Source organism: Aythya ferina, assembly GCF_964211825.1.
Source record: "Aythya ferina genome assembly, chromosome: 2".
Taxonomy (NCBI): Eukaryota; Metazoa; Chordata; class Aves; order Anseriformes; family Anatidae; genus Aythya; species Aythya ferina.
Window position 1 is genome coordinate 112,825,185 of NC_140297.1, and position 27,431 is coordinate 112,852,615.

At 35.2% G+C, this 27,431-nt stretch overlaps 1 protein-coding gene across 8 annotated transcripts in view; it reads left to right on the plus strand.

Annotated features, from left to right (window-relative positions):
* ST18 (ST18 C2H2C-type zinc finger transcription factor) overlaps positions 1-27,431 on the plus strand; it is a 182,137-nt gene that overhangs the window by 103,516 nt on the left and 51,190 nt on the right. For 7 of the 8 annotated variants that reach the window (XM_084507416.1, XM_084507414.1, XM_084507420.1 and 4 more), the window contains 3 exons: positions 6,521-6,575; positions 8,502-8,532; positions 25,853-26,043. In XM_084507416.1, the coding sequence (XP_084363542.1) occupies positions 6,521-6,575; positions 8,502-8,532; positions 25,853-26,043 (277 nt within the window). The remainder of the gene's footprint in view (positions 1-6,520; positions 6,576-8,501; positions 8,533-25,852; positions 26,044-27,431) is intronic. The other variant, XM_084507419.1, reaches the window with a different exon arrangement.

The window sequence follows — 27,431 nt, forward strand, 5'->3', positions numbered from 1 at the left end:
TGTTTTTGTTTTGTGTGTGTGTTGTTTTTTTTCCCTCCAATTAATGCATAGTGGTTTATTATTATTATTATTATTATTATTATTATTATTATTATTATTATTATTATTATTATTATTATTATATCAGTAGGGTCGGATAAACACTTTATCATATTTATGAAAGATCTTTATGTGTCAAAACATTGTTATGTTTGAATATTGATGTTTCCTTTCTTCATTAGGAAGAAAAACGATATTTAGTACATAGTAACCCAGGAAATAGTGACAAGATCTTGAAATACATCAAAAATAAAAATCCAGGAAACAAGCCTCCAGAAAGTAAGATCACACACCACCTTATGCTAAGCTGCATTTCAGCATGGTAGATTATATATTTTTTTCCTAAATTTAAAAAGCTAGCAGTTGCCCCTTAATTTCATAAAACTGTGACTCTGCCCTCTAAAGCCTTGGTAAAGCAGACTAATAGAAATACTTGGCACACATTGGTTACCTAAGGGAATAATACAACTATTTGCTGTAGTCGTTTGGCAAAAGGACATAAACATATGGCTTTGGTTTATATTCAGCACTGCCAGTTGTGCAAAGTTGCATGGATGAAGTATACAACAGCAGTGACAACTCAGAAATCAGAAGTGAGAATCAAAATAAATCATCCTTGTAACAAAACTATTCAAGCTTGTCTCTGATTTAAGGTTTATTTTGCTGCTGCGTATTTTGAAGTAGTGATTTCACTATAAAGATATCTGCGTTTAAAAATAGGTAAACATGCAGCCAAATTGTTGATAATTTATATGTTATAGACATAAAGTTTGCATTCAGTAGATGTACTTATTCATTTGAACCAATTATTTCCATGTTGTTCAACTTCCTCCTAAAGAAATCAAGTATAGTATTGTATAAACTAAGGCAAAAGTTTCAAAAATAAAGGTGGGATGATTCCTTGGATAAGAATAATCAATACCCCCCAACAAGTCATATTCTCAGGAATAGCTGTCAAGAACACTTACTTTGTAATTTATTTATTTATTTATTTATTTATCCTTTCTGGCCATAAATGTGACTAAAAGAAAATAACAAATAATGGTAAGCCACAGTGCAATCAATGTTCCTGAAAATAGTCTTTGGACTGGATTTTTTAAAACCAGTAATAAGAATATATAAACTTTATCTAGAAGTTGCTATATGTGCACTTTGCATTTTCTTCTTGCCCCGTAATTCTCACCATCAGTCTTAAATTAATACTTCTATAATAATAATAATAATAATTAGTAATATATATAGAATTATATATTATATATTATATTACATATATATTATATATTATATATTGTAAAATAATAATAATAATAATAATAATAATAATAATAATAATAATAATAATAATAATAAATAGACATTGTAGAGTGGCAGAAAGATGTGTTTCACACACATATATTCATGGAACAGCCAGGTCCTGATATGTATTTCCAAATAAGCTGTAGGAAATCTTCAGACTGGCAGCTTTATGATTTGTCTAAAAAAGTATTTTTTGTTATGACAACATTCCCTTTTAATGAGTTTTATTGTTTTATTCTTAAATGAGTTGTTAAAAGGTAGGTACCAAAAGCACTGATAAAAAAATTATTCCAAGGGTTTTAGTTATTTTATGGAGAGAAACACACCATATCATGTCACTTAGGGCACAGGTACAGCACAGAGAGGTTTGTAGTGCATAGTAGTGTCTGACTTCAATTATGGAGCTTGTTGCTTTTGTTTGAGACTTAAGGATGGATTTGTGTGCCTTAGAAGATGTCTATCTTTTTTTTTCTGGCTAAGTTCATCAGTCTAATGACAAATGTAGATTTTACCTTTATGTAGTCTTATGTAGTTTACACACTACAAAGAGTAAAGAAAAGCCTCTCAAAACCTCTCAAAGTTTTTCTGACCTCTCAAAACCAGTAAATTGCCAAAAAAAATGCCAAATTTCATTTTTAAAATCAGATGTAAATTTTAGTTGGAAAATCACAGGAGAATGTCAACTTTCATATACCTTACCACAAGATAAACTGGTGATTTAGTTTCCTCTATCTAGTTACACTAAAGGAATCAGACTTCCACTCCAGAAATGTGACACTCACTCAGGTAAATTAATTTTTGCTTGCCCAATGTTTATCTTAGAAATTAGAAAGTGCATAGCTCTTACAATAACTATTTCCAGAAGGTCTGTTTCACTTTTATGCGTATCAGCAGCACTGGTTTTCTCAAGTTACAGCTTTTTCTTTCACAGTAATATGCTGTAAAACTATCCTACCAAGATTGTAGTATCAATTTAGTTTCCAAAATTGAGAATTAAAAATGTTCAAGTAAATTGGAATAATTACTATTACTATTATTATTATTAACATTTATTGCACATGCCCTATTTCAGCTGTTAGTCATATTCTTGGATCCCATTATAATATCAGTACATGCACATGTGCACAGATAGACTCCAGGCACACACACAAAAAAACAAACTCAGAGCCAAATCCTAATTCTCTCACTCAGGGAAGTATTTCCAGGTGCTGCTCTTGAGTCCACTGACTGCAAAGCAACCAAAAGTAACATTTGGTTTCTGCAGCCAGGAACTCTGAAATAGTTTGCTGAAAAAGTATGATTGCTGTGCTTCCTCCAGTAAATTCATTTGAAGAAACAGGAATACCCTGTTACTCCAGTTTCTCCAAACAGAATATGCAGTATTGTCAGTGACTCCAGTCTGTTTTCTGGGATCTAGTTACTGACTTAGCCTTATGTCTCAACCAATAATGAAGGAGGGAGGATTGAAATTCACTAAGTCAGGCAGAAAGCATTCATCAACATAGTGAAATTTGTCGGAAGACGATCTCAGGAAACAACTCAACATTACCATATACGGTAAATTTCCACATCACAGAAATATAGCATAACTAAGGAACTTTAAGGCAGCTACTCATTTCTTAGCCTGATTTGCTAATCATTTAGGACTGTATACATGTTAACTCTCTGTTTCTTTCTGTGTTTCTGACTAATTAGTTTCTCCCACTAATTCCTTTAAAGTACCTTAGACAGTTTCAACTAAATTTGAAAAGAAAGTGTTTAGACAAGTTTAAACCCCATCATATCAGAGAATCTACTTATAAGGTCAGAGAATCTAGTTGTAAGACACAATGAAATTCATTCCACTATTCATAGAGTTAGTTGTTATTGGACATATTTTTACTTGAGAAGCTTGCCACTAACAAATATGGGATTGTAGCTCCTGATAAAATTTCCCTGGCGATCACTTAGATATTATCCTGATAGCTAAAAAATAAAAATAAACCAAAAAACATCGTGCATGGATTTTGTGCAGATATGACCAGTCTATCTTTTATGGCTTTTTGTCTCAAGACGGTGTATGTACCAAGAGGGAGGGCTGATAATCCCTGACTTTGAAAGCATGAAGCACCACCCAGAATACATCCTATCTTTGCAGTACACAACAGTAATAAGATATATCTCTCAACTTCACACCTCGATAACAATTACCTCTAAAACAATTAGATGGAATTTTTTTTTAGAGTTTAACCCCTTTAATGTTCCAAGGATATTTTAAAAGTTTGTATTCTTGCAGACTGTCTATGGATATAATTTCATGTAAAACAGTCACTAAGCAGATAAGAATCAGAAGTGAGGAACTTTGTTCACTTTTTTTAAATGTTAGGCAATCTCTGAAAGAAGAAAAAAAAAAAAAAAAAAAAACCCAAGGATATTGTATTTAAATTTTGAGCAAGAGGGATATTTATGCTGACACACTTGAAATATTTCACAGTTTTATTTAGTTACTTTTGTATAATTTTCAAGCTAATGCATAGGACTTTTTGTAAGTTAAGCTGTGAGGTTTTTTTATGCAACTTGGACACGATGATTCTTTTAATATGTGCTATGCACTGGGCTAAACAGCACAATAAATTTTAGGTTTGAGTTGATTAAACCTCTCTCATAATTTCAAATTATTACAAGGAAAGAAAATCAATAGAAAAATCACCTACATTGATTTTATTGTTGGTTTTCACTCATTGTGCAGTTTTTAAATATTCATCACAATACAACATGCTATTTAGACGAAAGTAACTGCTGTTCAGTAGAAGCAGTAGACACTTTTTGTTTCATAATTAAAAGAGCAGCACTGTGATTGGTGTGGTATTTATTATGAAATGATGACAAAGGAGTACCAGTGGTTTTAATAGTTTTAGCTTACAGGAGCTGTTGTTAATTTTGTCTGTAGAGTTGCAGGTGAAATAATGCACAGTGGATAAATAGTCTATATTGGTTTAACTGAACATAATATATAGTGTGTTCTGGAGTTGTTTGTCTCAATAGACTATAGTAATCAAAAGTAATGAACCTATTATGTGCAGGACCTTGGAGAGCATAGAATGGCAGTAAAAGTGTGGCACATAAAAGGTTTATTAAAGGAAATTAAAGTCCATCATTGCCACACCTGCTCCCCTATTATAAGTCTATGGCAGGTCAGTGCCTTCAATCACAACTCAGCATCAGAGAACAGAGCCATGTTTCCCATTACCATTGCAGTCACATTGCAAAAACTCATTCTCCAGGTTTTAAGGATAGTAACAAGTAAAGGCTTACATCAACCCCAATACTTAAACACAAACCAATTATGTTTCTTCCCTTCTAATAATCAACATCAGATGTAAATTTAAACAGAGAAAAGATAACATTGTCTGGGTTTGAGAATCATTTCGATCAATTTATAGTTTCATTTTAGATGTTGCTAACCTGAGTTCTAGAATTAAACTTCTTCAAGTACATAAATGGCCTATTCAAATGTTTGTGTTCTCTCCTACAAATAGGTACTTTGATTCCTGTAACTGTATATGATGTGCAATCATATATAACAATGAACAGAAAAATATATATAAATAAAAAAAAAAAAAAAAAAAAAAAAGGAAATTAAAGAAACGCGTTTTGACCTCTAGAAAGGCTAGATTTACTCTTTTTCTTTCTCAGGTCAAATTTGTCATATTCTGCAGTGTTCTTTCAGATTAGACCTTCAAAACATCTCAGTTTTCTGAGTCATGTAAAGCTAAAAATAAAGAATCTTCAGATCTGCAAACTCTATACATAGAAACAGGCACAAACAGCTTATTGCATCTTCCCCCTGTGGGGCAAATCAGTGCTGCTGATCTTCAGTAAGGAAGGGTGAAAAAATAGAGAGGATCTGCTGACATGGCTTTTTGTCTTGCGACCTTTTACAGAGAAAGATTCACAGTTGTCAGGCATTGGCAACTTCTGTTACCCATAGAATGCATCTACCTATTGCCCAGCACAGTGATATAAATCCGATGCTGGTGTCTGCAGTTGTTTCTGCATATTGATCTTCAGAAACACATGGGAGTTGCTTCCTCTGCAGTGTGTTGGATCATCACAATTTTACAAAGAGGGAAACTGAGATTCAGTGTAAAGATAGGTAGTAAGATACTACCATAAACTGAAGAAAATTGAGTTCCTGCTGTTTTTCCTGGCCAAAAATTCCTTATGACAGATTCTTCCATACTTAAAAATTGAGGGTTTTAGAAAGAAAAGGATTTTCTCTCTCTGGACATGTTCAACATTATACTGTTATACAATCTGCTGCATGTCACTGCAGCTGAACATGAAATCTTAATCCCTTTGAATTTCAGGGGGTTGTAATAAAATCCATGGATTGAAAACCTGCCCCTACAATTATGGGTCTGGGCCAGATCCAAGACCAGAAGGTGCGTATTTCCACTGCTGGTTTAGATGTAGCCAAAAGTGTCATGAGAACTGCAATTCTTGCAAGGCATCCCTTATTTCAGTTAGAAATCTTATGAAAGCAGCTTTTTTTTTAAAAAAAAAAATTAATAATAAATTATCTATTTTATGTGAAATGCAAACCTGGAGGCTATGTTCTCCCCAAAATTAATACAAATCTGCAACTGTCTTTTTGACTAAAACTTCTATGAGAAGTGATTGATTTAAGTGATGAAGTATTTCAAAACTGTATGTGTGCAATTATGCACATTCAAGCACGAGGCTTTCATGCTCTAAGGATGAAGTTGTCAGATGCAGGTTCCATTGCAGCTACTCAGATATGCGACAGTTACAATCATGCAGCATGACTGTAGGCACTGGGGCTTTGTGGGACCTTTTCTTCCAGGAGGTGAATGTTAAAAGCAACAGTCACACAACACTGCAATTTCTAACCTTATGCCTTCAGCTAACACCTGTAGACCTTGTCATTAAACCTTAAAGAGTTACCATTACCATCACTTTATTAAACAAATCTGTATCATTAAAGGTATCTCTTAGGTATTTACTAGATATTCACAGATGGCTTTTTATCTCTTTGACAAGATTAATAAGGCATGATTATTCTTTCTATTACTGTCTACCCTTTGGAAATGTGGGAAAAAAAACAAACAAACAAAGAAAAAATTGAGACTTTTTTTCTCAATGGCAAAATGAATGAATTAAAAACTTTGTGTTAATATTACAGATGGATGCAGATGGGGAAAATAAAAAGCTGCGCACACGCTCAAAAGGAACCAAGGGTGAGTTAGCAAGCAAGTTCCATGACCCTGTGTCCAGCACACCATGAAATGTTCCTGTGCACAGTCCCTAATGTGCAGTTAGGGTTAAGTCCTTAGGGTTGCTTTTTTAATCAAGGCGGGACAGAGACTGATGACATTAAGGGGCACGATGTTATTAGCTATGGCTTAAAGAAAAACAGAAAAAAAAATCTACTGTATGATATTTACTTTGAACAAATTCTCAAAATAAATAAATAAATAAATATGATTTTTATTATGCAAACAAAGATTTTATTTAGGGACATCTTTCCTAAGCTAGACAATATTGAATGGATTTGTTCAAAATAACATACCAAAATTTGTCTAGGCCACCTGAGTGTTTTTCTGCCTACTGCCATTAATTATCAGCAAATTACCTGCATAAATGGTCCAAAAGTAAAGTTACTTTAATCAAAAAGCACAGGTGTATGCAACAGAGGAGAACCTTGTGTCTTTTTAAAGTACTTGTGCTTATGTTTGATTCTGCAAAGTTATAATATAGTTTAATTTCCCAGCTATTCCTCTTTTTGTAAAGAACAGATGGAAATGCAGTCCTGAGAGATAAACAAGCCCTTAATGATCTCAACATCTGGAAAACATGGTTGACTAGCAATACAACCCTTTCAGGAAAATAACTTTTTATTTTAATTCATAACACTTTTTGTGACTCTTGATAATGACTGAAAATTTGAGATACGTTAAAATAAATGACAAAGTTTTGCCTTCCCTACAAACATTTTTGCTTATGACTATTTTCAGAGGTGCAAAGCACCCATTTTTCAATCTGATTTTAATGGGAATTGTACACTCTTAGGATTGTAGGGAAAAAATAATAATAAAAAAAAAAAGATTAGTTTGATTCATTGTCACAATTCAGTAGATCTTGGTTGTTAATATTGTGCCTTCAGCTTTGAATTGTGGTCAGAATGAAAAATTAAAAAGCAGTTTTGTCTTAATTATTTAGTCTCAACTAACCAAAGAGTGAAAAGTGCTAGACTGCACTGATAAAAAGACAGAGAGAAAACGAGTGGGGATGCTACCCACTCTCCACAGATGAGGTGATAAATACAAAAGAGATAAGCATTTCATGTCTTTGAAACATCTCTCAGTAATGCTCACTGAAAGTAATGTAAAATTCATATATACTTCAAGAGTATAAGAACAGAGGACTTGCTACTGGATAGGAAATATTTTGATTAGGGAAGTTTCTCACACCTCAGCAGTCTCATGCATATCTTCTCAGTTAAAAGAGTCTGTTTTAGCTAATAGATTTCAATCAAATTTAATAGCGGATATGCCTTTCATATTCTTTTCATTTAAAGCACTAATTACGTATTTTTAAAACTTATGAATTTTATTTCTTTATAATTTTATACAAACGTACACACACGTATATGAATTAATAGATCAAGAAAATTTTCTGAGAAGCAAAACAAAAGTTGCCTGTGCAACATGAATAATCCTTAGAACCACCTGTTGGCTTTGTCAGTATGCTGCATACCCTTGCATGGGCAGGTATTTATAAACCTGCCTTCAGCACTGTTAACTTAAATTAAAATTTGGAAGAATCCAAGACTTTTTACACTTTCAACAAACAAAAGTGCCTTCTTTCTATTCAGTTTTTCTTATTTTTCTGTTGTTTGTTTGTTTTTTGTTGTTTTGTTTTGTTTTTCCAATGAAGATCATCCTTCATGTTTTATGTGTCCTAAAATAACTATGAGAATTATTTGTTCAGTTAATACTTGCCTTTGTAGCTAATTGTAGATACAGTCCTCTGGTTAGCATGAAATAATCACCTGTGTTTTGATAGCCATTCCTCTGTCATCAGATGGGCAGGTGCAAGGCTGAAGAAAGCACAAGTCTGGAAGTGTAAACTAATTCATTCTTTCCTTCTGCTTTTATTAACAGTTCAAGTGGACTCTATAGCTCAAGAGCTCAGGTAAGAACTCAAGTCGTTTATTTTTTCAGTTTTATTTTCTGATTATATCAATAAATTCATACCAAGGGTACCAATATTTAATAGAAAATCCAGCAAATGCTTCAATATGTAGAGACATAGCATGTCTCAGACAAAGAAAACTTGATTCACTTTTTAAATATACAAAAGATAAGAAGGTTAGAAGTAATTATGTAAGCATAATCAAAAATAATGCAATAAATTAATGTTCAGGATTCTGGTACATTGTCTTTATTTGTAGCCTATGTCAGGGCACACAATAAAAAGGTATGGTTTCTGATCAGTAATAAATACTATAACATTTTAACTTCTCAACAGTCTAAGAGACATTAGTCTTTATATAGTTTTGTTAGATGACTTTTGTAACAGTGATAGTCTCTGTAAATTGCTGTAAATTCTAAATGCACGAGTTACTCATTTTTCAACAAGTACTTGCTGAATTTCCACATTTTACTGAAGTAGAAGCAAGTACTTTTCAAATTTGTGTAGAGAATGATATTTCAGCCATAAACAAATTCTGCAAGGATATCATCAATAATCTAGTAAAATTTTTATATTACTATTTTAATTTTATTAATATTTACATCAGTTTCCAATAGCTGTTCCACAAGCTATATCTGCTATACCTTTGGCACCAAATCTTCAACAAAGAACAAGTACAATCAAATTTGGGTTTTCACGAGGACAAGTTCACTCTTATGTCATGTTCACTCACATATTCCCCTCAGAAGATATTTACAAGTAAATCCTGAATTATTCATCCAAATCACAAATTCTGCAATATAAATCCTGAAACATTTTTACAAAAACTGTTAGGAGTTTTGCTTAAATTAACTTCTCATACTCAGTCTTCTTCATCACATGCTACTAAGCATAGCAGGCGTCTGAAGTATGTGTTTGTGGGCTCATCCATCTAGGGAATAAAAGCAAGAGCATGTAATTTATTTGATCAATCAAAATGCCACTCTCTCTTAATATAGGGCATGAAATATTTATAGGAAGTTATTTGCAGTTAAGACATTATATTTTAGAGTTTTGTTTTATAATAAAACTCAGGAAACTTCTTATATATTTCTGACAAACAGAAGTGGAAGCTAACTTTTTAGATAAAATATTCATGCTGAGGCACTTACTCAGCTCTACCCTGAACCTCATTTTTCTGTACAGCTTCAGTTTTCTGAGATTTAGTGCTTCTCCTTTTTCCTCTGTGCATCCCTAATTTATGCACCAGAAGGATGCATTAATCCAAAGAGGCAGTCATCCAAAAATGAGGATGGTCCATGTGTTCCTCAGAGAAAAATGTTTGAAAAATAGAGGATGTGCAAGTTTCTGCAACATCAGGGAAGCTGTAATTTATGCATTATCAATTACTATAGGTTTTCCCAAGCAATTTCACTTTCCCTGTCAAATACATACAATTTTAGGAAATACAGTGTTGCAGATTACTTTTTCTAGCAGAGGTGTGTAGTATATCTTTAAAGAAACACACTTTTTTTAAAACACTGAACTAAACATAAAATAAAATAAAATAAAATAAAATAAAATAAAATAAAATAAAATAAAATAAAATAAAATAAAATAAAATAAAATAAAATAAAATAAAATAAAATAAAATAATAAAATAAAATTGTCTAATCCATAACTCGGTGTTTGTGATTTCTACTACACAAAAATTCATATTGGGTATTTCAGCAGTCAAAAGGCTTTATTGACATACAGTTCAGGTGATCAACTTTTGTGAATTTGCTTGTGTGTGAAAAATAATAGCTAGAGACGTGGGGGTTTCCTTTTGAAAATGTAGCCTAACTTATTCATATTACTCACACTCATATTACTATGGAAGAACTATTGAACATTCCTCCAGAAATAAAGAATGAAAAAGTCTATTGTGTTCACTAGATAAAGATATTTGAACCACTGTCTTTTCTGACCAAGTCAGAAAATGCTGTGTTGGCTGACAAATTTAAATCCATGCTTAATTAATTTCCCATTTTCCCCTGGCTTATCCTATCTGACAAAGCACTTTTGCACTCCTTATTGAGTTTCTGTTACAAAGTGCCTTGGGATACTTATACGTGAAAAGCACTACATAAGCTTACATGCTCATATTGTATTATTATTAGTTTTGTAACATTGATTGGTTCTAGAGTATTTGTTAGCCTTTCTTATTCATTAAGTTGTTTCACAAAAGTAGAGAACGAAAAAAATAAAAAGTGAAACAAAGAGCTGAAAACACCAAAAATGCATAAAAATTTCTCTCATAATTTCTAGGGTTGCATTCTTGCTTAACGGAATTAAATGCCAAAAATAAATAAATAAATAAATAAACAAATAAATAAAATGTATTGATTTCAAGAAAGACAAGATTTCACCAAGAAGTCTGGCTAATGGCTTTGCTATTATCCATGTTTTCCTGAGAAATAGTACTTAGGAATTAAATTTTAAGGAAAACATTGCTTTAAGGGCCAAATAATTTTTGTTGTTGTTATAGTTTATTTGCTTATTTTTTTTCTGTCAAGTAAAATAACTAAGAATTCTCTTACATTGTACTTTTTTATAACATTGTACTTTTTTACCAGCTACTGACATGTACACATTACATTTTCTTACTATACCTAAAGGCCTACAAGAAAGCTGGAGAGTAACTCTTTATCAGGAAGCATAGTAATAGGACAAGGAGTAATGGTTTAAAGATAAAAAAAAAACAAACAATCAAAAAGTAGAATTAGTGTAGACATAATGAATAAATTCTTTAGTCAGAGCATGCTGAGCTACTGGAACTCAGTGAAGTTGTGGATCCCTGGAAGTGTTCAAGGCTAGGTTGGATGGGACTTTGGGTAAGCTGATCTAGTGGGAAGTGTGCCTACCCTGAAGGGAGGGTTGGAATTACATAATCTTTAAGGTCCCTTCAAACCCAAACTTTCTGTGATTCTATGACCACTCCTATTTAAATTCCAAACTTATATTGATTTTATGTTATTATATGCTTTGAAGAATTTCAAATTTAAAACCCATATAATTTTCTTCACACACATATACATTATTAATATTGTTACTAGTTAATAAGATTTTCATATTTATCTACTGTATATTCTGTAGTGTTGAAGTATAGTATGCTAACCTCGGAAGATATTAATAACCCTTCAATATGAGACTATTTCTCCTTTCAGCCTTAACTATTTACTTACAAACTATGTTTTAATTTTTCATACATGAATATAGTGTTTTAGTTATTCTGTTGGTAGCTAAACTGTCCACAGAAAGAGGTTGATTTTTTATCATGACCTAAACAAAACAAAACACAATATGTGGTAAAGTGAGTGCTGAAGCCAGGAGCTTTCTGTCCCATATATTCAAGTTTGAACCTGTCATTTTTCAGGCATAACCTCTCTGTTGAATCCATCTTCTGAAAGAAGCAGAAAGAAGTCTTCTCTTAGATGATTTAGTCATGGACCAGTGAAAGGACCAGGACCTTCAGCTGTGTTTAAGGATTAGAATGAAAACCAAAGGGAAGTGAGGAATATTGGTGTGATGTATTCTCATTACTGTGTTCTATTTAACAGATGGGATACAGTATGATGAACCATCTGTAGGTTATGGAGTGGCATCTGGGTCAGACCAAAGAAGAGCAAATTGGATTGATCCAAGCATGGGATTACAAAAGCATAGATCAGTTTGGCCAGGTCCATGTCTGAATAGAAATGGTTCCATTTCTTGATTAGATACAGGTGAAAACAAGTCTTTCTGGCTTCTGTCACTAATGATTAGTGAAGACTCTACAAGGCACTTATGTTTCAAGTCCTGTAGAACAAAACTGCTCTCTTTTGGCTGTAGTTATGTACTTTCTATAGTGTTGGAACTTTTCATCAGAAGGGCCTTTTTTTTTTAAAGTAAGAAAAGATAATTTTTATCTGGAACAGATAAATGGTTTTTTATCTTGGTTTTGTTGTGAGACGTTTTGGGTATTCAGATTAAAGGTACAATATGGATAAAACAGAGAGATAAGTGTCTTGAATATTTTAGCAGAGGTGGTAGAGCAGAGCTGCCTTGGATGTCTCATTGGTAGGAGAGATAATAAGGCACTGCAGCCTGTGCTTCTCTTAACTGGGAGAATGAGAAAGCAGGAAAGCAACCTTGCAGTCCATGGCACTGAAGTATTTCAAAAGATTTATGTCACTAAAATGTATTCCTCAAATTTAACAAAAATGTTTAAGAGGTATGTCAATATAAATAGCAATATTGACAGCATAATGAAAAGTATTTTGCTAACTAAAGTACTTTTTATTTAGTACTGGTAGATGATATGTATCCTGCTATATCTGAGCTCTAGTTTCAGACAGCAATGGAATGAACGCAGAGAGTTTGATGGAGAGCAGATAATTTGGCCACTCAGGAAAAGTTCATAACATGAAAGAAATGGGTTATGCATTCCTAAATGCATTTAAAAATGAATGATTCAATAGTAACTCTTTTGGCGAGTTTCATAAAGTAACAAGGTATTGAAGAAGAGTTTGTATGAAAAAAAAGCAGTATCCTGGCAGATGACCTGAGCACTGAGCAGTACTTTGCTGATGGAAGGAGAAGTGGGCATATGAAAACAAATCACACAAAAAGACTCAAAGATACTCTTCAGTAAGAACTGAGATTGTGATTGTTTCACGTAGCTGTTAGCTTCACAGCACTCTTATCCCAAACAACTGCCTAAAGCTGAGAAAATGACTGAGAACACTGTGTGTTCCTAGCCTGCATGTGGAAAACTGTCAATTTTGTCCTTTGGGTTTGGCTTCTGCTTCCACAGAAATTGGTCATAGACTCAAGATTTCTGAAAATGACTAGGGTAAAGCACATTTGTCCTAATCTTGAATAAGCATAATTGAAAAAGAACTGAGATGGACTCTTGAATTTCCTGATGACTCATCTGTCTCTTACTGGCAGAAGGTGTGGGACTGTCCTCGTAGTCCTTATTTTGCTTTACAGAAACAAAATGTGTCCCTGAGTCCAAATAGACTTAGAAAATTCTAAATGAAGATGGTCAAGTTCCATAGAGTTATGTCAATTGTCAGGATATTTATCCTGATTTTGTTTCAGATATTGTGCAGACAAGTCCGAGCTTGACAAAAATGTTTGTTTGTTTGCTTGCTTGCTTTTCAGTTTAATATTAGGTGTTGATAGGTACATTCCCAGCTCTCTTCTCCAGTGTCCTCTATGACTGTAAATGGCTGGGACAGAGTTATGCCAACTAGTCATTCAAATATTTCTGTATGATATATTAATATTAGGCATTGAATCTGAGACAAAGATCTGTATCATGCTGGTTTCATTGATAACTGATTTTCAATTAAACAACAAGCACATATCCTCTATTCCCAGGATCTGGTACCAGAATTATAAGTTAACTGTATCTATTGTTTGCTCTCTAGTTTGGAAAAGAAATTTATCTGCACTAGGCATTGTGGATATTGAAATGGTTATGAATCTTTGAAAACATTAACCTCTGCTTCTTATTCTATGACTTCTGATATAATCAAAGTTGTCATGATATCATTAATCATATTTTCTAAAATTCTCAATAAATTTTGTTTATTTCTTTTTCTTTTATGATGACACTGTTAGGTTCTTAACAAATTTAGACTAGCATGCTAGTCAGTACTTTGCACAAATAATCTCTGGAAATCTATGGTTTTACTAAGAAAAAATATTTTGAAATTGATGTTTGATAGAAAATATTGAACAGCAATAATTAGCAAAAACTGAACAATCAGTACATGCTACTGATTGTGAGGCAAAGGCAAGTGTATGGTGGTCACAGAACTAAAAAAACAATAGTGTTTAAATTCATCTAACCTTATGCCTGTATCTTATATGTCAATCACTCTCAGTTAATAAGACTTCATTGGACTGTCATGTCTAATATCATCCCACATTTCCTTCTAGTCCCACTTTAAGAAGCCACAAATTGTGAAATCTGTAGTGCTGTCCTTTTTCTTTTCCCTGTCCTCTCCTTCTCCTCTACTCTTCCTTTCCCAGTGCTCTGATGAGCTGAGGGACCTCAGACTTTTTGCCTTTTTTGCAGCCCCATGCAGTTTTATACTTCAAAAACATGTTATTCTTTCAGTACTGTTAAACCATATTACTAAAAATTAAACAAGGAAAAAAAAAAAAAAAAAAAAAACAGAAAGAAATTCAAAAATTAAATGTTTTCCACCTCAGATTTTCTGCTTTCAAATGTTCAGCTAAGTGGGTTGTGGCTTGCATATAATTATGTAAGTGTTGTATAATGAACATCAAATAAAAGATTTTTTAATTGAAATATCATTCTTTAAATGAAACTGCAAGTTGTAATTGAAAATTCATTGTAAAAAATATCATTGTTTCAATGAAGAGAAATAATACGTGCCCAAGCGATAACATTAACATGTTGCAAGTAATCCTGAGGTTGATAGTTATTTGACTTAACTATTTAGCAAACTGTTCTCACTAATTTGGTTTTATTTGGTTTTGGTTTTGCTGTGTTTCTTCTTAAACTCTCAATTTAATATAAAAACTACAATAATTAGTTTCAGTATGTTTTTTTCTGAAATTGATAGTTTTATAATATATGACAAGATCACATCACTTTAATTGTGGCTGTCAAAGTGTTTTTTTTGCATTCTTTTTTCTTCCTGAAAGTTTATTGCATCTTATAATGTCCCTTACCTTGAACTAACACTTTTACTTACATTATTTAATGTAGTCTAGGAGCTATCTTCCCCATTGCTACTTTGGTGTTCAACAGCACACAGTAAATGTTATCCATACATATGAGTTTAGAGTTATGTATGTCCTAATGCCTTCTGCTGAGTGACAGAATATATCAGAACATTATAGCCCCAAAGGCTGTGCAGGGACAAAATTAGGAAGGCCAAAGCTCATCTGGAGCTCAATCTGGCTACTGCCGTTAAAGATAACAAAAAACGTTTCTATAAATACATCAACACAAAAAGGAGGACTAAGGAGAATCTCCATCCTTTACTGGATGCGGGGGGAAACTTAGTTACAAGAGATGAGGAAAAGGCGGAGGTGCTCAATGCCTTCTTTGCCTCAGTCTTTAGCGGCAATACCGGATGTTCTCTGGATACCCAGTACCCTGAGCTGGTGGAAGGGGATGGGGAGCAGGATGTGGCCCTCATTATCCATGAAGAACTGGTTGGTGACCTACTACGGCACTTAGATGTGCACAAGTCGATGGGGCCGGATGGGATCCACCCAAGGGTACTGAGGGAACTGGCAGAGGAGCTGGCCAAGCCACTGTCCATCATTTATCAACAGTCCTGGCTATCGGGGGAGGTCCCAATCGACTGGCGGCTAGCAAACGTGACGCCCATCTACAAGAAGGGCCGGAGGGCAGACCCAGGAAACTACAGGCCTGTCAGTTTGACCTCAGTGCCAGGAAAGCTCATGGAGCAGATCCTCCTGAGAGTCATCATGCAGCACTTGAAGGGGAAGCAGGCGATCAGGCCCAGTCAGCATGGCTTTATGAAAGGCAGGTCATGCCTGACGAACCTGATCTCCTTCTATGACAGAGTGACGCGCTGGGTGGATGAGGGAAAGGCTGTGGATGTGGTCTACCTTGACTTCAGCAAGGCTTTTGACACCGTCTCCCACAGCATTCTCCTCAAGAAACTGGCTGCTCTTGGCTTGGACTGGCGCACGCTTCGTTGGGTTAGAAACTGGCTGGATAGCCGGGCCCAAAGAGTTGTGGTGAATGGAGCCAAGTCCAGTTGGAGGCCAGTCACTAGTGGCGTCCCCCAGGGCTCGGTGCTGGGGCCGGTCCTCTTTAATATCTTCATCGATGATCTGGACGAGGGCATCGAGTGCACCCTCAGTAAGTTCGCAGATGACACCAAGTTAGGTGCGTGTGTCGATCTGCTTGAGGGTAGGAAAGCTCTGCAGGAGGATCTGGATAGGCTGCACTGATGGGCTGAGGTCAACTGCATGAAGTTTAACAAGGCCAAGTGCCGGGTCCTGCACCTGGGGCGCAATAACCCCAAGCAGAGCTACAGGCTGGGAGAGGAATGGTTGGAAAGCTGCCAGGCAGAGAAGGACCTGGGAGTGATGGTGGACAGTCGGCTGAATATGAGCCAGCAGTGTGCTGAGGTGGCCAAGAAGGCCAACGGCATCCTGGCTTGTATTAGGAACAGCGTGACCAGCAGGGCTAGGGAGGTGATCGTCCCCCTGTACTCAGCTCTGCTGAGGCCGCACCTCGAGTACTGTGTTCAGTTTTGGGCCCCTCGCTACAAGAAGGACATCGAGGTGCTTGAGCGGGTGCAGAGAAGGGCGACGAAGCTGGTGAGGGGCCTGGAGAACAAGTCCTACGAGGAGCGGCTGAGGGAGCTGGGCTTGTTCAGCCTGGAGAAGAGGAGGCTCAGGGGCGACCTTATCGCTCTTTTTAGGTACCTCAAGGGAGGCTGTAGCGAGGTGGGGGTTGGCCTGTTCTCCCACGTGCCTGGTGACAGGACGAGGGGGAATGGGTTTAAGTTGAGCCAGGGGAGTTTTAGGCTAGATGTTAGGAAGAACTTCTTCACTGAAAGGGTTGTGAGGCACTGGAACAGGCTGCCCAGGGAAGTGGTGGAGTCACCATCCTTGGAAGTCTTCAAAAGACGTTTAGATGTAGAGCTTAGGGATATGGTTTAGTGGAGGGCTGTTAGCGTTAGGTTGGAGGTTGGACTCGATGACCTTGAGGTCTCTTCCAACCTAGAAAATTCTGTGATTCTGTGAAATGACTGTTTCCTCTTCTGGTAGATCTTTTTGGATGACCACAAACCATATAAGGATTGAAAACCAACCCCTGATTTCTGTCTCATATGTATATTAATCATGAATTGAATATTATGGCTAGCTGAATTGCTCTGTCTGACTGGTGTCAAGGGCAGATTCAGCAAAGAAAAAGCAAGCTGAAACAGACTGTACAGGCAGAAGATAGAAAAGCAAGGAAGGTAATACAGCCATGGGTCCTCCTTCTGCATTAAAGGAAGGTACCTGAAATTAATTGCTTATGACCCCATTGTCTGCTGTCAATAAATAAACAAACAAATAAATTGAAATCATAAATAAATAAATAAATAAATAAATAGAATAAAAGGCTTATTTTCTATTTTCTTTTACATCTTCTTTAACCAGACTGTAGTTACATGTATGCTTTTTAAGAGTTTACTGGGGTTATCAGGCTGATCACTCACATGTAAGACTTTCTGGATCCAAAAGCTGACAGGACGATCTGTAGTATTACCTAGAAACTTAATCAGTTCTAAGCCAAATTCTTGTCTTGGGTCCCCCTGGAATTTATTGACTTACTGAACCTGAACAGATTGAGTGAGTGAGTGAGTGAGTGAGTGAGTGAGTGAGTGAATGAGTGAGTGAGTGAGTGAGTGAGTGAGTGAGTGAGTGAGTGAGTGAGTGAGAAAAAGAGGGTAGGGAGACAGTTTGGCCCAACTTTGGGGTATTCATTTTTATTACTGAGATTAAGAACTTGTGTTCCAGGCAATAAAAATTAAGTTACCTCTAAACTAGCTTTTAACAAAAAACGTTATCTGTTGTAAAAGGGTCCAAATCCACAACTCTAGCTAAATGGAATTCTTGATCAACGACCTACAGAATAACACCCTGAAATAGCCATTCACTTCATTAACATAGTATTTAAATTATAATATTTATATGCACTTTTTTAATTATTTTTTTTAATCTGAATATCCTCATGATCCTACAATGTTTTAAAAGTAAAACAAGAAACTGAGAAAACAGAATTAGAACCTGTGTTGTTCTCAGAGTTGCCTTTCCTATAAGGAGAACCATACTGACATAGTAAGCCGTAGATTAAAAAAAAAAAAAAAAAAAAAAAAAAAACAAACCACAGGGGGAGGGGAGAGAATAAAGAAAAAAAAAAGTGAGCATTTCATGAGCATGATAAATAAGTTTTGAGTTCTTATTCTAATCAAAATCTGTCTGTTGCAAAATCCTTGTCCTCAGGTATCACAGTGACTGTGAGACATGGGTAGAGGACCATAACTGCATACCTTTTCCTATGTTACTGCTGATTTACCATTGCTCCACTCTTTGCGTGCTTCATTTTATTTGCTCAGTCATTTCACAGTCCAATTGTTCTTTTGGTCAGGTGGCCTATAACATTTAGTTTACTGTCTGAAACATCTCCAAGATCAGTACATAATGACTCAATACCATTACCCATTTCTCCCTGGCCCCTTCTTATGGGGGCTAATAAATCCTCTTTCATGAACAAGGCTGTGGCAGCTTTGCTTTTCTTGCATGTCTTTTTAAAATAAAATATATCTTTTAATATCATTGTCCAGCCAGATTTCAGTTATACCATATTTTCTCCACAATATTATCTGTCCAGTTCTGTTTCCTTTTTCCTATCTAAACCTTTCATTTGTGTATATATACAGATGTTTTTATACCCCCAAGCTGAGGTTATTTTGCTCTACGTTAGTGTTCATAAATATGAATTTCCCTTTTATCTTTCTTCCCATCTCTACCTCATGTGCATTCCTTTCATCTTGTTCAGCCCTGGACTGAACTTTTCACAACTTTGACATTTTTAAAAAAGAGCATGGCTCAGGTATGTCAGTAACCTTTTCTATTTGTGGAAAGCCCTTTAACCCTGGGATGATTGTGAAGAGGAACAAGTTCTGTCCCTTTCACAGACACAACTTGTAGGATAAAGGTATGGGTTTCTTAAAGACAGAAAGAGGTGAAATGTATATATATATATATATATATATATATGTTGTGTGTGATATTAATAAATGAGAAACATTCTCATTTTCTTTAATTATCTTTGGGATAAGACATAAGTTCCAAGTTTCGACCACTGCTTTAGTGAAAACAACTCACCAAATCTAAATGGTTAAATGATTAACTTTTTTTTTTTTTCTTAAGCACAATTTATTGGTTTAAGCTCTGGGAACATCTTAAATGGGGACATTTTAATATTTTAAAATGCTGATTGAAGAAAATTATTCTTACCTGATGAATTCTATTCCAAATGATTTTTCAGGAATTCTCAGCTGGAGTATTTTTCTGCTTTAATTCAGTCTTAGATTGTCAATAAACTGTAGCCCATCCTTTGATTACAGTTTTCTCAGTTGCACGTTCTTACTCCTTGAAGTTTTTCAGCTAGTCACTGTGTTGCCACCTATAACTTGTAAAGCAAGCAGTTGTTTCTGGATAATTTTCCCACACCCCCAAATTCCTAATTCTTTCTTACTTTACTATTTTTAATTATTTTTAGGTAGATAGAACTGTCATTTCATTTAAACTGTGCTGAAGCGTGTTCAGGGAGAAACTCACTAATATACAAAACATCTGTAAGTGCACTATCATATCCCACTTAACAGAGAAAAACTTGCTCTACCTTCCTCCCCAACTGCTTTCATCTATCTGGCATTGCTTTAATTTACAGTACTTATTAGGGTTTTCAGTTGCAGTGATCAGACAACCTGCACTCTGTTTCTTTGGGGTCTAACACTGCAGCTCCTTTCATGAGCCTCTAGCATTCTTAGTCAATGCAATAAATATCAATGTTTTTTCAACAGATGTGATCGGTCCTAGGAGAAGATCATAGGATAATAGAATCATTCTCAGGTTGGAAGGGACCTTAAAGATCATTTAGTTCCACCCCCCCGCCACAGGCAGGGACGCCAACCACTAGATCAGGTTGCCCAGGGTCTCATCTAACTTGGTATTGAACACCTCCAGGGATCCACAACCTCTCTGGGCAATCTGTTCCAGTGCCTCACCACCCTCTGAGTGAAGAATTTCCTTCTAATCTCTAATTATATCTCCCTTCTTTCAGTTTAAAACCATTCCCCCTTATCCTGTCATTATCTGATTGAGCAAAAAGTTGCTTTCCATCTTTTCTGGTACAGAAAAGTCCCTTTTCTGTATTCAGTGCTAATCATTTATACTGATTATCATCAGTTAATACAACGAGCTCAGGACTTTTTGTGTGAGTTTTGAGGATTAGAGACCTATAGCTATATCCTGAGGCTTTGGAAGCCACTAGACATTTAGTTAGAATCCAGCTCATCTGTTTCGTAGATAACTAGCAGACATAGAAGGGGACCAAGGTGAGGAGACATTCAGAATTTCTGTTCCTTTTCAGTCTTAAATTTATTAGAAGAAAATCTTACCATAACAGCCATTTGTAAGATATTGGTTCAGCTGTGAGTGATATGTCCCTTAATTCTAGAATATCAACTTTTTCCTCCTGCAAGGAAAAAAGTAGTATTTGACTTCCAGATCATTGCAAGGCATCTGAAAGTTTGTGAACAAAGCTTGATCAAGACCTAAAGCAGCTGGCAAGATCATTTATCAGACTAAACATGCCCCTAGTTTTACTAACCATAGCCATTCTTAGATCTGTTGTCCTGCTTTTCCAGCTCAAAAGTTGCTGTGAAAATAAATAAATAAATAAAAATCTTTGCTGGCTACAAAGTGGGTAAAGGTCAGGTTAAAGGTTTGAAAAACAAGTCACTTAGATGAACCAATTAAAAAAAAAAAAAAAAAGGATAAGATTGGAAGATGGGAATTATAATTTCCAACAGTAGGAAAAACTATATATTGTTAGTATTTCTTAAAAGCTCTCTCTTCTGAAGCATTGCTTTGTGAAGAGAAGTCAGTGCACTACTGTGTCTGTATACTACCAGTCCCTGCCTCAACACATGAAAGTAGGTCTTAGATTTTAATCTTTTGCATCATGTTGTAACTGACACAAGATTGTTTTTGCTAGTTGTCATTGACCAAAAAATAATACTAATAAAAAATCTTCTGATTATCAATAATATTGAAATGATTAATTATTCATAAAATTTAAGTACAGTTAAATTGGAAAAAGTATGCATTGGCTTTAGGCTCATGACAAAAAGAGCTTCTCCTGTTTTATGAGCCTCAGATTACCAAATAACCTTGACAGCTGAATCAGTGTTCCATGACAACAAGCAGACCATTGATAAATAGCAACAAAACTATTAGACGTTGAATTTATGAGATGAGTAATAGAGAAGCTAAATTATAGGTTTACCATTTGACAAACTACAGCTTGACAAATCTGTGCTAAAGTACATGTGTGTATGTGTGAATGCACATAAGGAAAAGAAAGAAATAGAAACTTTAAGACAATGATAAACTCGACATGCCATGAATGTTACAAAGGGACAGATATATTTTTTCATAGTAGTAAAATTCTCAGTGTTCATTATCAATCATTCTTACTTTTAAGCACTGTAATGTAGAAAAGAAGGGAAATAATGGAATTGCTGGTAAGTAACCTTTAAACTGCCTCTTGCAAACTAGTAGATTCCAGTTAAAGTCAAAAACAACAGTATAAACAGTCAACGCCAAAAGCAAGAATATATTCTTCTAGCATTGAAAAATCTCTGTCGGGCCTATGAAGACTAATTTACATTTCCTAGGAAAAAAGCAACAACTGGTTTTGGTTTGTGGTTTTTTGTTTGTTTGTTTTTGGTTTTGTTTTCATCCTCCTGTGGTAGGTGTCAAGAATGATTTTATGTAAAGTAGCAACTCTTGTATTCACTTATCTTAAAATGATGGGAACTATAGAGGAAATCTGTGTGTGTGGTGTTCATGTACAGAAACAGATATGATAACGAGAAACTTTCTAAAATGATCAATGGGCTTCCAGCAGATCTGTATGTAGGCCTCCTGACACTGATGAAGCAATTTTGGATTTACTGCTGTAAACTGTGAGCAAAACTGATGCCTGAAATTTTACCAAAACAGAACTTCAAGTTACTTTTTCTTCAGAAGGTGAAGCTCCATTGTGATCCAAAAGAATACACAGGGTCAGGTCATATAAGCAGCCTTAATCAAAGCTGTCTCTGCTACTGCCAGATCATGGTAGTTATAGTCAAGTGGGATTCTTGTGCTCTCATTTCCCAAAATGGGACTTCAGAGAGCAGGTAGCAGTAGTACTGTAGTAGTACCTTGTCTTGTCTGTGATTTGCTGATGTCTGTGTTTGTGGCTATCCTTCATAGTTGTGGTGAAATACCAGTGGCTTTAACAGCTGCTGTGCCAACCCACAGCAGCAATCTTCTGATTACATTTTTCCTTACCTTGACTAGAATATACATGATAGTCAGACAAGTTACAGATTTAATGCTGAAGAGCTAGATGAAGTTCTATGACCTGTGTTACACCAGAGGGCATACTAGATGATTTAATTGGAAATTCTGTTCTAAAAATATATTAATTTTGCTTGTGTGAGAAACAGCCGTAGTTTTGTCAAAGGGGAATTAAATAATGGAAATTCATCTTGTCCTAAATACTGGTATGATAACTACTGGAGGTAAATTTGAAGCTTGACAAATAAATGAGGAAGAGTCAAAGGTAAATCTAGTGAAGGTTTTGTTTAATAAAGCAACAGCATGTGAAGTGTTTTCAAACATCTGTCATTTATTCATTTTGCCTGAAACAACATGAATGGTATGAACTGTTGTTCACAATTATGAATTAAGAAACACTTGATTGTACTTTCTTAGAAATAAATTATGCATATTCATCTGCACCACGTCCATTTCTGATGTCTGTTATATGGACATCATTTCCAATGTGACACTTACTCTGTTGTGATTCTGAACTTTAATGTGATATTCATGTTATCCTCTATTAATAAACAGAGAAATAATTGAGAAGCCGTAATATTTTCAACTACATCAGATGGTTAGTGTTGCAGATGCCCGTAACATTTGAGCATTCAGAATATGAGGAATATTCACTGTGTTTAAGATACATATGGTAGAATTTTAACATCCCCACCCCTCCCCCAAACTGCAGATCTTCATATTTCCATGTCCTTCATATTTGCAATAATGGTTTGCCAAAAAGGTGCTTAGCCAAAAATGGATATTTTTAAAAAAACAAAAAGTTCAAGTTAGTCATATGGTTTCATCCAAAACAATCAGAACCTGAGCCAATTTACTGCACATAAGATACCTTGGAAGGATTAATTTATGCTGTTGAGCTTGTAATATCTGTAACCAATAGGAGTTCTCTGCAGACATGGATTTTATTTTATTTTTTCAAATCTTACAGCAAAGTCAGTAAGCCAAATGCAAAACCTAACACCTAAGGGTATTCTGTAGATTTGTAATGCATGCTGGCCTAAGATTGAGAAACCTAAGATTAAGAAACCATTGAGTGGATTACACAGATTCATATAGGTAGTTTTTTTCATCTCTGACAGCTGTAATATGAACACAATAATTCATATTACATAAATTTATTAGAATATTGTGTGTGAGAAAACAATAAATCCAAGCAAAATCACTTACATAAAAAGTTATTTTAAAAAGGGTGTTGAAGGTTCAGGACTCCTTAGTGAGGTATTGTATGAAGTATCATCTAAATGCCATGCAGATTAGATGCATGGTGACAAAAGCTTTATTACATATCTGTAGATGCAAATTAATACGCAGGCCAATGCTTGGAAGAGCTGAAAAAAAAACAAAACAACAAAAAAAAAACATATCAACATATCAAATCTGCTAAAAATATGCTTCATTAAAAAACACTCATCTCTTCTCATGTCATTCTTCCATAAGTTAGGCAGCTAGACTGGGCAAGGCCTTTTCCAGGGATTAGATCACCCAGTTTATCAGGTATATCTAGTTTTTAGAGGCATCATAGAACCACTGAATATCCGGAGTTGAAAGGGTCCCAAAAGGTTCACAGAGTCCATGTCCTGGCTCCACACAGGACCACCCAAAAATCAGACAATGTGTCTGAGACCATTGTCCAAACACTTCCTGTACTCCAAAAAGCTTGGTGCTGTGACCACTCCCCTAGGGAGCCTATTCTAGGGTTCAGCAATTTCACTCTCGGTGAAATTCTTCCTAATATCCAATCTGAACTCTCTGATGAAACCTCTTTCCAGAGTCTAGATAGAGGCCAAAGAAGAGCTAAAATTAGACTCTTATGGCTGAAGCTAATGAAATGGAACCAATGCTTGGGACTGATACTGAGAGTCATATTGCAAAAATGTTCTGAAGGTACAGTGTCTTGACACGTTTTCTGTAGTTGAACTGCATGCAGTGTCTAAAAATTAAATTCAAAGTGTATGATTGAATTTCCAGCTTATGTGAATACATGGAAACTTAAAGGAGACTTAAATATCACCTTTCAGCTGCAAAATTAGCATGACACAAATATGTGTTATGTTTTCTGGTCATACACAATAGATGTTTGGTCAAAGTTTGCTTTCTTTTTCCCCATCACAGTTTTATAAACAGCTTTGACATTCTTCTTCCTATAGAAAAGACAATGAAGCTTGTTCAAAAACACTAATTAAAAAAAAAAAAAAAACAAAAAAAAAACAAACAAAAAAAAACAACCTTGGCTTGTTCAAAAAAATACTCAAAGCAGCACCAAAATACCTAAGCAGTCACAATCCATGGACTTGTATATAACAAGAAATGGGCATATTCCAAGATGCTGTTCCAATTGGGTTAGCCCAGGTGGGTGTGGAGCACTGTAATAAAGAGGGGAGAATTAAATAGCATGAATGGGACCTGATGATTGCATTAGGTGTAAAAATACAAAAAAACAAATGCCACATTAAAAGTATAAAATTTATGGTATCCCTCCACCCTGATTCTGTCCGGCTCTTTTTAGTTATTATCAACAATAGTAAAACCGGTTGTTAAATCACATGCTTATCTTAATCTTAACTTTATACCAGTTATCAAACAAATGAGTAAAACCTCATCACTTTGTGATCAGCAACACAAAGTACACAAGAAAATATTCATACTGGCGAAAAGATAACGAAGCTAAAGGATTGGGATGCTATAACTGGTAGTGTATTTTTCCCTTTAACTGTTTCTCTGAATCATAAGCCCAGCCTGTATCTTCATTCATCTTTTCCTGGGTGTATTTTACTGCATAGAAGAGTTTAGATTAACATATGTTTACTTAAGTTTAAATGTATTGAGTTACGGGCTTTTTTTTTTTTTTTTTGGTTTTGTCTTCCTCTTCATTCCCCTTTCCCCAAAGAGATTTCAGCAACAATGAGAAGAATGGTGTATTTGCCTGTGTCCTGAACCTCAAGTACATAAACTAATATTAAATATCCTCTAAACACAACTTGAAACTGCATGTGAATTAATATTTTGTTAGTCCTCTCCTTTATAATTGAAATATAAACTAAAGGATGGTTGCATCTCTTTAAACAATTTACCTCTCACTTCTCCCACTTTTTTCTCTATTGTTGTCCATTGATCATTGCAGTGCCTACAAATGCTCCATGGCTAAGAAGAGAAAAGCTGAAGAGCAGATTTCAGGCATACCTGTCAACAAAAGGAAGTCCCTGTTAATGAAGCCCCGCCACTACAGCCCCAGCTTGGAATGCAAAGAAGAAAATGAAGACAGGACAGATTTACAGGAAGATATCAGTGTCCTCGAAAGCAGTTCAGCTCCAGGTAGTCATGTAGTGGGGTTCTGCTGAAATCTGTATCCCACAGAAACGGAGCTATGAAACAGTATTTTCGAAAGGATGCAGAATGTGTTTGGCTTGTAATGGAGTTGGAATGGCGCATTTCTGTCTAGGTTTAACCATCCGATTATTTTGTACAAACTCTTCCTGGGGTCTAGTAAATGCTTTGTAGGTCTCACAGACAGGCAACTACTGCAGCAGGTCAGATACAGAGCAGCATCTGCTTCTCCACTAGCTCTGTCAAAAAACAAGGTTATGCCCCCACTGAGAAAAACACATTTATGAAGAGCAGATTTTCATGGGAATATATCGAGCTCTTAGGAGGGGAAAAAAAAAAAAAAAAAAAAAAAAAGCTTAGCAATACATTGTTGACTTTAACATTTAGCAAAGCAATTTCATGCATGTGACTGCTACATGTGTTCTGTTTGACATGATTATTAGACTCAGCACTTTTATACTTGTTATTTCAACTCTGCTAAGCCAAACATGTCCGACAATTTATAGAAACTTCTGCAATGTGTATACTACAAAATATGGAGGAGGATGAAGAGACAGAAAGATATAGCTATAGTATATCTTTATGGCTCTTTCCTTATATATATATTCAAGATGGCCAAGAAATTTCAAACTAAAATGGATGTTGTATATGTCATCCTGTACAAATTGTTACTCAGGAAAGTGAGGAGAAATCCATAAAGTTTATGCTGCATGTATTTTAAAGGGAAAGGTCATCATTTGATGACAAATATAAAGATAAAAACAAAGTGGTCTGGGACTGAAAAATTACTAATCATAGATACTGTGAAAACAGAACGAATTGTTGGTTATTACAGGAATTTAACAATGATTTATTTTTTTGCCCTGTTTCTTGTACAAACTTCTCAAATGTTTTGGAAGGAAACAGAACTGAGATTAAGAATTTAGACCTTATCCATTCTAAATAGATTTCCTTAGAAACAAAATGTCCTCACCCCTGACCTCCTAACTACAAACAGATAGAAGAAGACAACTGTCTTTCATATTAAAGAGTCAAATCCTGGTTCTATTTTAATCAGTGGAGGACTCTGTCTTGTTTTTATATGGCAAAGATTTCAGACAGCTGACACTCATAAGTCTTCTAGGGGGGTCTCTTCCAGAGATCTGCATCCCATCGGTGTGAAAGCCTAGAAGGGAGCTCCCACTTCAAACAGAGCATTAAATAATAAGGTGACACCCAATCTCTTTTTTTTTTTTTTTTTTTTTTTTTTTTTTTTTTTGGCGTCATTACCAAGCTAAATTAATCAAACAAAATCCATCATAGATCGTAGTGCCTGTCTAGACTATAAGGAATATAATTATCCTCTAACATCAGAAATCTGAAGGGAAGCCATTTGA